Source organism: Carassius carassius, chromosome 36, assembly GCF_963082965.1.
Source record: "Carassius carassius chromosome 36, fCarCar2.1, whole genome shotgun sequence".
Classification (NCBI taxonomy): Eukaryota; Metazoa; Chordata; class Actinopteri; order Cypriniformes; family Cyprinidae; genus Carassius; species Carassius carassius.
Window position 1 is genome coordinate 10,439,689 of NC_081790.1, and position 13,865 is coordinate 10,453,553.

Genomic DNA, 13,865 nt, shown 5'->3' on the forward strand with positions numbered 1-13,865 from the left:
TTCATATGTCCTGTATAGACACTAGACAGACTAAACCTTTCGCAACGCGGTTGTTTTGCGTCCGGTTTACTTTTCCGCCACCAAGCAAGCTCAATAACTAACTCCTCATCTGCACGCGCTCTCTTTAAAATAGGAATCGTTGTCATATTTCTTGTTACCATCGTTTATTCATCGCTGTCTCGTTTGTACTTGGCCAGTTTGGAGAAAGCCTCACCAAACCTGACCAGCCAGCGTTTGCGATCACGAGAACTTGTGCAAACGCTGATGGGTGACATGAATGCAGATGACTCCAGATCGGTGATTCGGTATTTGCTTTCCCAACAAGATCCATCGCCCAACACTAAATTAGTTTGCTGAATGCATAAACTGTATTTTCCTGCCAATCTAAAGGAAACGCTGTGTTTGAGGTAATTTGTTAATTACCATAGACTTAGACTTTGCAACTATTACAGTTATTGCACTTATATACAAAACTTTGTATTATGTTTGCTATAGAGTTTGTGACATCACGTGCACTACTGCCGGTGGCAGTAGACAACCGCGGTAGCAACCGACCACTGCGGTGACGCGGTTGTCACGGCAACCGTCACAGCCCTAGGGCTAACACAGACATACTTTATTTTTATTTTTTCGTTTATTCTACTTCAGCCGGGAAATGGGCGATCATACTAATAACTTGTAATCTTTACAAGAATATCAGAGTCATGCAATGAGCATGTCTGCATTTATTAGACACTTAATATCACGTCAGTTGGTGCTTTCAGAATCGCCAAATCTGCTGCCGTCGTTCCAGCACATCTGCAGCGGAGACCTAAACCAGGAAGTTGGTCACCAGATAACACGGTGACCAGTTAAACCGTAACACCGGCTTTGGTTGCAATACTCTTTAGACTTCTTTGGCATTGTAAAACGGAAACGTTTTGAGAAAAAACAACTACACTTGTGTTGTGTGACTGCGAGTATCTTCAGAAATCGTCCCCGTCACCGGGTGGTTGACAGCCAATCACGGCGAATTTAGGTCCTTACATGCACGTAGGCTATGCTACAAGCTCACACAGACACAGCCGCTTGGCAAAAAAAAAAAAAAACCACCGATTGGCTTTTGGAACCGAAATTTGGCACCAAAAGATAAATAATTTTTCGATACTCATAGTGTCTAAGTTTTTCGTTCGATACCATAAAGGCATCGAAGTTCGGTACCCAGCCCTATGAGGGACATGCCCCTCAGTAGGAGTTTTGTGAATTGTTCTGGTTCCTGGCTCTTTTCATTGGACCGATTAGAAAAGCGTATTTGTTTTAAAATAGATTTTCACCTTTATCACAAATTTAAATGTATATTCATATAAAAGTAATCCATGCAGAACTTTTTTGAAAGCAGTCTTCTTGTGTTTTGAAGACAACTCAGCAGTTTTCTGCACTCTTGTTAGTTTTTTGTTTATACAGCAGATGGGGTTCCTGTGAGGTACACTGTATTTGATTTGATCTCGATTTAGAGCGGTTTCTGTGATTTAAATTGGGCCTTTTGGATAATCCGATCATATTATCATTTGCATATCAGCATACATTATTAATTCAGGGTCTGTCTCTCCAATTAATCGAAGTCAGGTTTTTCTCTGGAGAGGTTTTAACATCTGTGTGACCCTGGAAATCCTGCAGGAGATTTAAGCTTATCAGCCACAGCCTAATCAGCTCTTCAGAGGTGTGTTTGTCTGTGTTTACTCTTTTTGCTTTTCATTCCCTCGCTCTTTCTTGCTCTGTCTTGACCTGTCTTGGGCACCATGCTCCAGAGGGAGCTTCCTTTCTGTGAGCGAGACAGAGGATCAGAGTGCTTGACAAAATGCCACTGCTATGCCTGTCAATGAGGGCAGCGCCCCCTCATATCCCCACTCAGCTCGGGATTGACCCTTTGCCAGTTTCCTTTTAAAAACATTTTTGCTACCCTTGCACCTTGATTCCACCCCCTTAACATCTTAGCCGGTGCTCAGTGTCATCTATTGAAAACCATCCGGCTATTTATATGGTTTGTTGTTTTGACTGTTTGCTCCGATCTTTTATGGTTTTTTTTCTCCACGGCTCTCTGAAGACTTGTGCCGATTCATACCATAGATACAAAAGATTCTCTAACGGCTGTCTGACTATGTCTTGTTACAGTCTAGACCCCAGTGCTTCACCCGCTGACTCGCTGTCTGCTTCTGTGCCTGTCTTCTTCCTGACTGACTGTCTTTTTGAGTCACTGCTTTAAGGCTTAAAGCGCTTGACTGCTTGACACATTGTTTGGCTATTTGACTTCTTCACTCATGTTTTTGAAGCGAATCATTGGCTGGATTGATCTGTGCTCCTCATGCCCCTATGGGGAGTGATACTGCCTTGCCCTGGTCTCACTTTATTTTTCTGCTTCTCAGACACAACAATCTACCCCTAGGACTTAATTGCTGCATTTAAACTTGTCTTGCTTTTATCTGATTTATTTTCTGTACATCCTTCTCTTCTCTTCATGAAAAGCTTAATTTTTTGTTGATTTAGTTTATTAGTGGATGCTCTTGCAGAAAGGAAGACACATCCTGTCCAATTGGTGCACCCGAGGCGGTGAGGGCAATTCCTTATTCCCCAAGTGTGTACCCATTCCTGAGAGATGAGAGTGTTAGAGAATGACAGCTCTTTGTAACCTGGTTTCTTCCTCTAGCTGTTTATCCAGGAGCTGTCTTTCCTCCCCCTATTTGTTTGTTTATTGAGAAAAAAAGCAGAATTTGAATGCTTGTGCTGAATAAGACAGGTGGTACTCTAATCTTTCCATGTACTAGTCTAGGGCTGCACGATGTGTCGTTTAAGCATCGATATCGCGATGTACGAATCCACGATAGTCACATCGCAGGATGTGCGATGTAGGCTGTCGTAGTTGATCCGTTATTCATTAACTGTACGGGCCAGCTACTCCCCTGCCCTTGACAGTGTGATTCGCGGATTAATTGCACAGCTTAACCATCATAGAGTGAAAGTTTATAATTGACAGGACTGAAAACCACATGCAAGTTTAACAGGGCAGAAAGAGAGGGAGCGCGAGAGAGACAGAGAGAGCGCGCGAGAGAGACAGAGCGCGCGAGAGAGACAGAGAGAGAGAGAGAGCGCGCGAGAGAGACAGACAGACAGAGAGAGAGAGAGCGCGCGCGAGAGAGAGAGAGAGAGAGAGCGCGTGCGCGAGAGAGACAGGGAGAGAGAGCGCGCGCGAGAGAGACAGAGAGAGAGCGCGCGCGAGAGAGACAGACAGAGAGAGAGAGAGAGAGCGCGCGCGAGAGAGACAGAGAGAGAGCGCGCGCGCGAGAGACAGGGAGAGAGAGCGCGCGAGAGAGAGACAGGGAGAGAGAGCGCGCGAGAGAGAGAGAGTACATTAGAAGTACCATCAATGTTTATAGAAATGTATATGGATTTATTTTGCATGTAATTTTTTTTCTTATGAATATATATGTATTTTTGTTTTGTTTGTTTCTATTCTGCTATGTACAATGCTTTGGCAATATGTACCTTTGTATGTCATGCCAATAAAGCAATTTGAATTGAATTGAGAGAGAGAGAGAGAGACCGAGAGAGAGCGAGCCGTTTTCAAACAACACGAAATGAGAATGTAAGTGTGCTCACCCCATTTTTGTTTGTAAGAAAAAATATCGCAATATATATCGCAGAAAAATAAAATATCGCAATGTCATTTTTTCCCAATATCGTGCAGCCCTATACTAGTCCTCACTATAATCTTAATGCAAAGAGAGCAACAGCCACATAAACATAGCCTGGGGTTGAGCCAAAGCACAGCCAAAAGTGATATCTTAGCACGAAGAAACAGTAGCCTTTTCTTTTGAGCTGGATGCAGTCAAACAGGGTGGAAAATTCATACTTTAAAAGCCAGAGTGTATTTTTAACGGTTAGTGGGTTCAGAACAGACTGAACTTATGGTCTCAGGGAAAGAAAAAATAGTGGAGAGAAATAAATTACTGAAGCATCTCTTTTAAGAGACCACTGTCTGCTCCAAAAGCAAATTACTGCACACCTAAATGTGTGATATTGTGTCTTATAGGGGGACATTTTCACCTTGGAGTACAAAATGAGAACAATAAACTTCCCAAATTTTTTTGGGGTTTGCTATTTTAGTGGTGCTTGCTAGGCACTTTCACCCAGTGGTAAATTTTTTTTGTAAGACGTGGTTTCCAGTGTTTTGGCATTTGTATATATTATATATTAATGAATTTTGGTTAATTTTACTAGAACTAAAATGGCATCTGGTTTTAAGCAACAAAAATGTAATTTTAGTGGACTAAAGTGCAAATTAATATTTTATATAATGCTAAATTAGATTTTATGTAGTTATTGTGGTATTTTTGTCTTGTGATTCTTTGTCCCCAAATTTTGACGTCATATTCTCAGTCATCCTTAGCTATCTTTATCTGTTCTGATAAATGAACTGGTTTTCTCTTGTGCATCACGTACAATGCATAGTTACCCTCTTGTGTTTCCAGCATAATGCTGATCCTGACACGCTTGGGGTTGTCTTACAGCCCTCATTAAGGGCTAGTTTTACAAGTGGCATCATGGCTGTGAGAATTTAATCCGGCTGGTGTTCTAAGGGTGGTTATCTCCATTGTACTGGCTTTAATGTGACAAATAGGCCTCCTCTGTCCTGCTTTGCATGAGAAACAGAGCTGTTAGTGGTGTGTTCACAATAGGGGTTGTGATTCCTGCTGAATAATGGTGGCATGCTTGTAATATCTCTAGTTTACTGCCCCCTTCGCTCCTGAATCATTACTAGTATGGAATGCACTATTCGCCTTAAGTTTACTGTTGCAAACACAGTAACCAGTATTTGTGGAGTTTGTTTCCACCTCTGTCTCCATAGAAATGCGAACCCATGCACATAATTGAATTATATTGAATTATAATATATGAATTTAACATGAGACATGATTCATTGACATTTGGTGGGTGGAAATAAACAATGACAAAGTTGTTATTGTTTTGTCCCTGTTTGTGTGGTTGTATTGGTTTCACTCAGCTCAAGTCAATTATATTAGACAAATTCTCATTACAAGAAACGTTTATGCATGAATTCTCTGAAACAAATAAGGAGCAGGAGCCAGCGTTGTGTCATACTGGCATCAGTGTTACTAAGATCAGGAAAGAAGGTTTGCTTTAGAGACCCTAATGACAGAAGGAATGGTAGGTTTGTAGGTTGGTAAGTGAACAGTGCCTGGGCTATCATCCCAGAGGCGATCCGTCAGACACTCGCCTGGGCTTGGGGATCCAAATCATAGTGTGTGATAACTGTTTGCTTAATCACTGATACAGGAAGAAGGAAATGAGCTGACTGTCAATAGACTCCAGGAAATTAAATATGCTCCACACGCTGCAGAAATGAGATGGTGTCAGAGTTCTCCATGCCTTTGAAGTGACAGTGTTTTAACACTGTAGAATATGGAAATATTTCCATAGGTTTGCAGTTATTTTCCAGAAAACGCTTTTCCATTTGTATTTTTTTTAAACATTCAGGTTGAAATCAAAATGATCTGACATTCGTTATTTGTCTCCTTCTTTTCCAGTTTCTGTGTCTGAAGAACATCCGAACATTCCTAAAAGTGTGCCATGATAAGTTTGGCCTGAGGAACAGTGAGCTGTTTGACCCCTTCGATCTCTTTGACGTGAGGGACTTTGGGAAGGTGAGAAACAGCGGTTTTGCTGAGCACGGGGTTTATCTTAACACTATTAATCATTTTGCACCATCATGTTTAAGTCTCTGCAGCTGAATGACATTAATGTTCTGTGCACTTTTATGGGAGATTAACCCATAATTGAGGCTATTGTGCATAAGCTTTGCTCAAAAAAAAACCTTTAATGCTGGGTATAATATAAAAGTGTGGTGCTATGCTTAATCGGCCCTGTGTGGATTTTTTTAGAGTTGTGTGGATAAGATCTCGTAATTATTCACAGTACCATTTAGCCCAGGGTTTTCAAACTTTGTTGTCTGGGATCCCGAATATGATTCTGCACTTGCAGATGAGAATTTTTTTTTTTTTTTTTCTGCTCGATGTCAGATTGTCACAGCTTTTTCCACACCATTAAAAGGCACATTTCTATCTGTTGAATGCTCTGTCAGTTTTCTCTAGTGTGTAAGCACCATTATGCTGACTTTGCTCTGACAGTTGTCCAAGTATTGGAGAAAACGTGATGTCTTTAAGTACAACTGAACCCTGATCCTTATATAACTAAAGAGCCTTTCACACTGCGATTCCGGCAAATAATGTGTCCCATCAATTGTTCCCGGGTCGCTAGATTTTGCACTTTCACACTGCCAGTGATTACCCGGAACATGTGCATGCTTTCACACACAACCCGTAAAGGTCCCGTAACGACACGTGATATCAGGGCCTCGAAACACCTCATAAAAGATTCGCACGATAACGTGCGTCATCACTATGACACTGCATTAGATCTGGCTTTTGTTCACACAGCGCTTGTTCCGGGACTGAACCCAGCAATGTTACTAGGTCCCCGACATGGGATCAGTCCCGGAATCAATCCCGGGACGTGTTTGCTTTCACACAGAAGGCGACCCGGCAATGTTCCGGCAATTTGCCAGGTCCGACGTGCAGTGTAAAAGGGGCTTATGACAGTTTAGTCAATGCACTGACCTCCATGATAGAAGCTCATTGTTAATTCTGTTTCTTAGTGCTAATTCAGCTTGATGTCTAACGTTTATATTGGATATGGGTTCTTCGTCATTATCAGTATAGTTTTAATAGTTATTAGTGGGGGAAAAGTGCTGTAAAGATTAGTAGAATTAAAGAGAAAACAACTTCCTTGTTATTGATTGTTCTGGTTGCTTGAATTGATTGGACTTCATGAAGTATTTACAGGTGCAAAGCACTTGTTTCGACCATTGAAACGTTTCCAATCCAATAGTTACGGTTAACTACAGCTCAGCAAGCATGTCTGGACATTTCCAATGCCTCGGTCAGGAATGAAAGATGAAGAGAGCATTTTAAAGTCACAAAGGGAGGGGCGTAGACCGTGAGATTAAGCCTTTGCCAGACGGTGAGATTTAATGGATAATGTGGAGGACGGTGAGTGAGAGTCAATGAGCACATGGAAAACAATATTAAAACCCTCAAGCAGTCAGAATCAGTCACACACACCCTCCACATGTCAATGTGTAAATTGCGTTTGCGTCGACTCGAAGGTGACGGGCTTGTCCCTTCATCGATTCTCCATTAAGGGCAAGCAGCGCATTATAATATATTGAAGTAGGCAGCTCGATATCAGTACGCCATACATGCAAATCGTCTACCTCCTTTTAAATGAAGAGAGACAGATGCTTCTGAAGCTTTAGAGCTGAAGGATATAGAAAGCATTTTTAATCTTTCAATAGCACATACATCGTTGAACTTTAACCTCGGGCAGTAATATATCTCTCTGGCCTGTCAAGCTCAGGGTGCCTTTAATTGGAATGGACAATCTTAGTCCTTTGTGTCCTTGCAGTTGGTCTGATGGTTAATGTGTCTCTGGCCATTTTAGGGATGGTGTCTGTTTTAAGTGTTGTCACTCTCATGTTTGAGCCCACCTAACCCTAACAGCGACTTGAATGGCTTGTTTCCTGCTTTGTTTGAGAAGAGAGCACAAATCTGTCCGTTTAGTGTGAATATTTAGTCTCTGCATGCTCCCCATTCATCAGCACTTCATTACTCTTTGCTTGGTGGAGCATCTACGAGGCACCTGTCCCTCCTGATGCTTCAGGTAATTGGCTCTCATTCCTTTCTCCATCTCGCTGCATTTAGGTCTTTTAAACAGATGGCTCACCCCCACATCTTTCACTAAATTTGCCAGAGCACTTCTGTCAGTGCTCTGATGTTTCATGCCCTCCTCTATCCCATCAGCCTGTGGGACACATCCTCACGACAATCACAGATGGACCCAGATTTTCCTTACTGTTCCATTTTCATCATTACTCATAAACACACAGCTCTCTGGGGTTCGATTTTGGCTTAACGTGGCATTCAATCTGAACTGCTTCTGTTTTTTTCCCTCTTAATTGGATCTGGATATGCAGTTGTTATCATTTAAATGAACACCACAATCACCTTGGTTCACGTCTTTGTGACAGTTAGCAAGATGACACTCCACCTGTTCACAGCCTTTTTATAGCTTTGTGATTTGCAATGTGTGAATCAGAATGGTTGAAGATGATTTTGATTATCACAGGGTATATCGCACTCAATTGACCTCTGCAGGCCAGTTTTTGACATGGCTGTTCTACAAAATCTTATTGACCTGGTCTCTTTTGTTTAGTGTTGTCATAATTATCCCTCATCTTTATTCAGAGTCAGAGCAACATCCCAGTGGGCTCATGTGGGCATGCTCTAAATTAACAGTCAGTTCATCTGGGGGAATGATCAGTAAAATAGCTTCTTGACTGACACCACTGGGGCCTTTTGGAGACCACTGGGAGTCAAATGTTATTTTCATAAGATTAAATAATAACAAAGAGTGAGAATTGTTTTCACACGTGCACAGATTCAGTTGTTTTTGTAGCAAAGTAATTTGTGTGGTCTGAAATTGAAAAATCTGATTTTCTGTTAATATTTACATAACTTGTCAGATCAGAAATAATTACATATACAAAATCTCGTATTGATTTAAAAATTTAATATATATAATTTTATATATTTTATTATTTATATATAATATTTTTTGTTATATGTTACTATAACAAGACCCATTGTAGCATATAAGGCTAAAAATAGAAAGTTACACTTTCCCTTTTTGATGCACAAAAGTTATTTGGAGTTATTTGTCAACTGCCCCTCCCTTGCAGGCTTCCTCTTTAGTTTCTCAGTATTGTGCTAAAACTGCTGCAGCAGGAGTGCTATTCTTTTGAATTCACAATTACAATTCAGTGACATATTGTGTTTGCACTCACCATGTGCATACATTTCTCTGCTTAAGTATACTTAAAGGTCCCATGACATGGATTATTTCCTTTTCTTTAAATGCTTTTTAATGTTTCCTTGGGTGTACTTACATTGTTAGTATGATTTTTACATTTAAAATATAGAAATAAAAAGCATTTTTATATCCTGATATTAGCCCTCTTGCTTGAATGCTCTGTTTGAAGGGGCGTGTCTGCTGTGAGACTCAGAGTAAACGACAACTGTTGTGATTGGCTGACATCTTTGCATTCAAAATGCGTATTACATGTGGAACCCCTCTCAAATATATATATATATATATATATATATATATATATATATATATATATATATATTTTACTATTACAGCTGTCGAGATTAACAAATCATGGAAGTGTTGATTATAGAATTATTTTTTCGATCTTGTCCCATCACATGAAAGGCTGCAGTGATGAGCATTGAGTAGACAGAGTCTGTTTATCGCGTGAATGCAGTGATCTCGTCATTATTGCAACACGTTTTTTCTCACAAAATGCTTTCACCACAACTAACAGCAAACACATGAATACACCACATGAAGTAAGAGCTTTGTTGTGCAGCATAACAGCGTCATTCATTGTAACGGCAGTTTAGGCAACAGTGTAGATATACTTGCGATGTGTGAGAGCTCCGAAAAAAAGGGAGCGTTCTTTTATCGCTCTCTGTAGTTAAATCACAATTTAAATAACAGATTTGTTTCATGCTACTAAGAGAAACAACGTAAAGTTGATCATTTAGTCACTGGCTTGATTCACTGATGCATAAACAGTATTAAACGATTTAGAAAGAAAGTCAGTGTGAACTTGAATGATTAGCTACACATCAGAAATCACTGATCACAGATCAGGCATTAATGAACATGGTTACTCACTGTTTGTGCCGGTGCTGTCGAATCCATATCATAAAAGTCTGTTTGTAACGCCTGTCCTGACATTGCGACTGAATTATATGTAAATATTTGGGCGGGCAAAGCAGAGAAAGGGGAGGTAACATTTCTCCTTATAACATCACAAGGAGGAGATTCAAGATCAGCCCGTTTGAGCTTCCATTTTCTCAAAGGCAGAGAAAGATAGCAAAATATCGATTTACACCGATTAGAATTTCTAGAAACTTGGGGACCATATACAGGCTAGGGGAACTCATTATAATGTTAAAAAACCTCAGAAAGTGAAATTTTCATGTCATAGGACCTTTAAGCTTCACACCTCTTCTCTTTAACCCTCTCAAGTCGATTAACGCGGATACGCATTTTGAGTCATTTTCTCCTGATAACCCCGAAAAGAACTTAAATTACACTTTCAGTTTTAATCGTACAGATAAGAGCAATACATCAATCGAATCTGTAAAGGGTCTACTTTTTTTTGGATACAGACATAATAACAACAAAACTTTGTGCACTTATAAAATAAAGATAACAAACAAGGTGCGCTGTCTGCAGCCTTTGTCTGCGCTGATCTTCTTTTACAAACACGTCATTTAAATGAACTGTAACTCCGTGAATACTCAACGAAGAGACATGAGAGATATATCTATTAGAGCCGACCGATATATCGGCCGGCCGATATTATCGGCCGATATAAGCTAATTGCATTTAAATCGGCATCGGCATTTATAACGGCCGATGAAACATGAGAAACAGAGTCTCATGCTTCACTCATGTTATGAGTGTTGCATAGTGTGCCCACCAGAGGGAGCTCTGCAGCTCCAGAGTTAACAACAGCGCCAGAAGTCCACTACAGAAGAAAGCGATCAACTGTTTTGACGGTGAGTCTGTCGTTCGTCATGTGAAATGATTGTAGATTTAGTTCATACCCTGTATATAAAAACTGTGTGGTAGTTCTAGCTAACGGTCCTAGCATTATTACTTCTAAATATTCTGTAACAGCCGCTAATGCATTGCTATATTAGATTAGCCACAAAGCTAATACCATGTTTATCAGTGGAAGAGCGCGAACGTTAATAGGAGGTCAAACTATAACGTTAGCGTTTAACTTATTCTTATTCTATTGCGGTGTGTTTCCCACATAATGACCGCGTAATTGGGCCTTTCACACAGTACGCGGTATGCACGGCGCTTGCCGCTGGGCTCAGCGTTGCCCTTCAGATACAACGCGATTTGCGCTGCGCTATGGCATAGGCGGAGTTTTAAAAACGTTTAGCGGGAGCTCTTTCATAGTCTGTTCCTCCTCCTTTCGGTCAGCAGCAAACATGTATCTGTCCCGTTGTAAGAAGCGAGCGATAGCGCTAGTCCTGCTGATGAGAATTAAGAGAGAAGCAAGGAAGAAGAGGCTACCCTCAGGTCCAGAGAACAATTTGGTGAATTCAGGCTGGTTACGTTACTCTAACGCTAATAGCTTCCTTTTTAGCAGGCCCCTTAAATGCTTGCTATTAACTTGTTTGAAGGTGGTTCTTCTCAAAATTGACAGCGGTGTGTTCATGACACTAACGTTAACCATTCAACTTCGAATTGATTCCGTAATCTTCCGGTAATAGTAGGCAAGACGATGTTCTGTGAGAGCAAATATAGTGTAGTTACAGTAACTACAGTAGGTGCGTCAGAAATGATTAAACCAGAGGGGACATGTAAATAAATGTGAGCTGAACAAGCGCTTTTTTTTTTTTTTTTACATATTGTTTCAAAGCAGCTTTACAAACATAACAGGAAAATGTTGAAATAATATTGTTAAATATAAGTAGGTAATACCTATTGCTTGACAAATAAAAAAAATATATATATATTTCTCATTTTTGCCTATGTAGGAGATCCCAGTTTATTATTATTATAATTCTAATGATGACATGAGTAATGATACATGGAGATATTATTAATACACATGCTTATTCTTTCTCCGTCTCTCTTTCTGCCTACAGATGGCTGAAAAAGGTGAATGCTGTAGTAGCAAAGTGTGGGACTACTTCTGCAAATACTTTAACTTTAGTATTATAATTTGTTTACAGTAAACACACAGACTGTTAAAACCAGCTTCAACTGGAAGAAAGTAAAAGTGTTAAATGTTTAAAACCAGACTGTTTTTTGATCATTAAAAAAGATATACTTTTGATGTGCAATTGTTTAGTCATTGAGACTGTAATCTAAGGCTTTTTTTTTAACCCTATCAAGTCGATTAACGCGGATACGCGTTTTGAGTCATTTTCTCCTGATAACCCCGAAAAGAACTTAAATTACACTTTCAGTTTTAATCGTACAGATAAGAGCAATACATCAATCGAATCTGTAAAGGGTCTACTTTTTTTTGGATACAGACATAATAACAACAAAACTTTGTGCACTTATAAAATAAAGATAACAAACAAGGTGCGCTGTCTGCAGCCTTTGTCTGCGCTGATCTTCTTTTACAAACACGTCATTTAAATGAACTGTAACTCCGTGAATACTCAACGAAAATACATGAGAGAGATATCTATAGAAAGCTTGACATGTCTATTTTTAAACTAAACAAGTGCCGCCGAAAACAGATATTCTGTGATAAAGTAATCCATATGAAAACAACGCGATGTCTGTTTTTCATGTCTCCCTTCATTATATCTAATGTGACCACGCCCCCGTGCTGAACACGCTATTCAGATTCAAACTGAAGCGCGCGGCTTGAATACGCCCATAACAGAAGAAAAAGCAGCGAGACTGTTCAAGTTTTTTTTATTTTACTGTTTGCTTCGCGATGAGAGGAATAACACATAATTCACCCCAAAAAGATGTGATGTGGTTGAGGATTTGAGAAATGGATTTCCTCAGAAAAAAAGAATGAAGCACTTTATTCAGCAGAGATCATAAACATGAGTAGGTCTCTTTTTATTTATTTATATACTTGTACTAGTTTTCACATAACGTGTAAACGTTTTACTAGTTAGACTTTTTCCAAACTATAATTCCTGACTAAATGTATAATCAAGTGAAACATTATGAAGTTTCAATAACAATATACAACACTATACCCTTCGAAAGCTTGATGTAAATAATATAAATGTAACAAATACATAACTGTAACAAATGTAAAAACAATGCTTTTCTTTCCATTTATTCCCCCTAAAAACCCAGAAAAATATTCTCAGCTCTTTTCAACATTAATAATAATGATGATAATAATAACAACAAACGTTTTTTTTTTTTTTTTTGTAGAAAATAAGATTGTTAAAAGGATTTCTGAAGGATTGTGTGACTGGAGTAAGCATGCCAAACAATTTGTTTGAAAGTCAGCTTTGATTGTTTCTAATAAACTGTTTAACTGCTCCCCCAAGTGGATATTAAATTATGTTGTGGGATAATTAAATATATTCTTAATAAACTACAAACATAAAATTATATAGATTTATTTTGTTCTCACATTCTCTCTTGTAACTCCTCACTCACAGTGGCACAGATGACTGAGAGGCTCATTATGCAGCTCATTATGCAGGCCTTTGTCTTCTCAGGTGTAAATCACAATGATATTCATGGTAGTTGACGCCTACTCGCATATGACTTTTACCAACAAAAAGTGTCTTAGAAAATTTAAATCAATATATTGTTTTCTGTGAGTGAGTAAACAAGATGATTTTCACATCATTTAGAAATAAAAATTCTAGGCTACAAGCTCCAGTTCTCAAAAATCCCGGGAGCCATTGTTCTGTATGTGTTTTTTTTTGCCTTATTCAAGCGTTTTAACATTTTTAGTTTTTCACTAACCACGCATAATATTTTTTTTCTCAAAAACACAATCATGTACATACATGCATTTCACATATTATTACAGCCCAGTTTGTGCTGATTACAGTGAGATTAGTCTTTACCCATTTAGATATTTATAAGAAACTGAAAAAAGCACAAATGTCAAGGCATGACAAAACTTCTCCAGGCCCCAAAAATACCCTTAGACTCCAGAG

General features: G+C 39.3%; 1 protein-coding gene across 1 annotated transcript in view; it reads left to right on the forward strand.

Annotated features, from left to right (window-relative positions):
* LOC132117120 (guanine nucleotide exchange factor VAV2-like) overlaps window positions 1–13,865 on the forward strand; it is a 239,989-nt gene that overhangs the window by 84,502 nt on the left and 141,622 nt on the right. The window contains exon 2 of the mRNA XM_059526199.1: window positions 5,583–5,699. Coding sequence (XP_059382182.1) covers window positions 5,583–5,699 — 117 coding nt within the window. The remainder of the gene's footprint in view (window positions 1–5,582; window positions 5,700–13,865) is intronic.